The 1,679-nt window shown below is 32.8% G+C and overlaps 1 protein-coding gene across 1 annotated transcript in view; it reads right to left on the bottom strand.

The window, feature by feature from the left end:
* Nucleotides 1-805: 805 nt before the first annotated feature.
* LOC103213398 (olfactory receptor 5K3-like) overlaps nt 806-1,679 on the bottom strand; it is a 2,418-nt gene continuing 1,544 nt past the window's right edge. Inside the window, exon 2 of the mRNA XM_042783495.1 lies at nt 806-1,679. Within this exon, the coding sequence (XP_042639429.1) occupies nt 806-1,679 (874 nt within the window).

Genomic DNA, 1,679 nt, shown 5'->3' with positions numbered 1-1,679 from the left:
CCTTTATGCAGAGCAGAGTCTCCATTTTTCTCTTAATGCTAATAATATATGAATAATTCATATTGGAATGAGTGCAGGTTAATGATGTCCCTACTAAGAAACAAGACAAGTAATGTTATCTAAAGGGAAAATCCCTGAATTAATAAATTCAGAAATTGCATTGTCTTTTATCATGAGCATCTATGTGAAAAAATTCAACTTTATATTATTTTCAATATAACTAATGATATTTTCAACTAAAGGTTAATAAATTACCATTAAATGATGTTTTTGAGAGAGCTTTACAGAAAAAAAATTACTAACAGTAAAGATAAAGATATTGTTGATTTGAGAATACATATTCTGTAGAAAAAAAAAAAACATGTGGAAACACAAACTCTTGAATGACAGAAAGAGTTGAGAATCAAATGCAAATGCACAGTATATTTTGATAGAGGGTGTGGCTTAAGTAATATATGGCAATTTGAAATGCTTGTGAGTTTGTATTTGCCAAAATGCTAAATGGAGATTGCATTTATATACTGAATTTTATTACTAAGATTTGTTGAATATGTTGAAAATTGTACCTAATTCCACCCTGATACAATTTGTGAACTCAAAGTAGTTAATTCACACCTGACAGACCATACTAGTTCTCATTTTGAAATACAATTTAGCAGAGAACTTTTCTGATTTTATTTAACAATTTATAACTTATTTGATTTTAAAATTATCACAGTTCAGTGATTTAATATTTAATATACAAAGTGAGTATTTTACATTTTCCCAATATCCTTCAAATTGGAAAATGTTCATGCAGCTAAAATCAATTTGTACCAGAAGATAATGTTTGTTTCAGAATGTCATGAGGTTCTCTCTTCTTCAAAATTACTTTCATAACATTTATTACTTCTTTATTTCTTAGAGTATAGATAAAGGGGTTTAATAAAGGAATTACTATAGTATAAAAAATAGCAAATGGTATATCTTTATCTTCTTCTTTATCTGAGCGTGGCTGAATATACACAAAGAGTAGAGAACCATAGAACATTGAGATAGAGAGAAAGTGAGACGCACAGGTAGATAAGGCTTTGCCCCTTCCTTCATTGAATTTCATTTTGAAAATTGTGGAAAGGATGCAAAGATAAGAGATTAGGACTATGGAAATAGTGAAGACTTGAATGGACCCTGAAAAGATAAGTACAATCAGTTCATTGATATGAGGGTCAACACAGGAGAGTCTATATAATGGAAGAAGATCACAAAAAAAGTGATTGATTTTATGAGATCCACAGAAGGATAACCTTAATAGAAGTGCTACCTGAATAATGGAATGTAGGTTTCCAGCTATGTAGGCTTCTATCGTCATCTGAATGCAGAGTTGCTTTGACATCATGGTGTGGTACTGCAGTGGACTACATATTGCGACATAGCGGTCATAGGCCATTGCTGCCAGGAGAAAACAGTCTGTAGTTTCAGCAAGGCAGAGAAAATAAAATTGTGTCATGCATTCATGGAGGGAAATCATTTTGTCCTCAGAAAAGAAGTTCTGTAACATCTTGGGGGTAATGGCACAGGAACAGCAGGAATCCATCAGAGCCAGGTTGCCCAGAAAGATGTACATGGGTGTGTGAAGATGGCGTTCCATGAAAATCAATGCCACCAAACCGAGATTCCCCACCATGGTGATCAGATAGATA

The sequence above is a fragment of the Orycteropus afer genome, unplaced genomic scaffold (assembly GCF_000298275.1).
Source record: "Orycteropus afer afer isolate SDZICR_OR568_19922 unplaced genomic scaffold, OryAfe1.0 scaffold02008, whole genome shotgun sequence".
Classification (NCBI taxonomy): Eukaryota; Metazoa; Chordata; class Mammalia; order Tubulidentata; family Orycteropodidae; genus Orycteropus; species Orycteropus afer.
The sequence above is the reverse complement of the archived record's forward strand: the minus strand, read 5'-3'. Positions and strand labels throughout refer to the sequence as shown.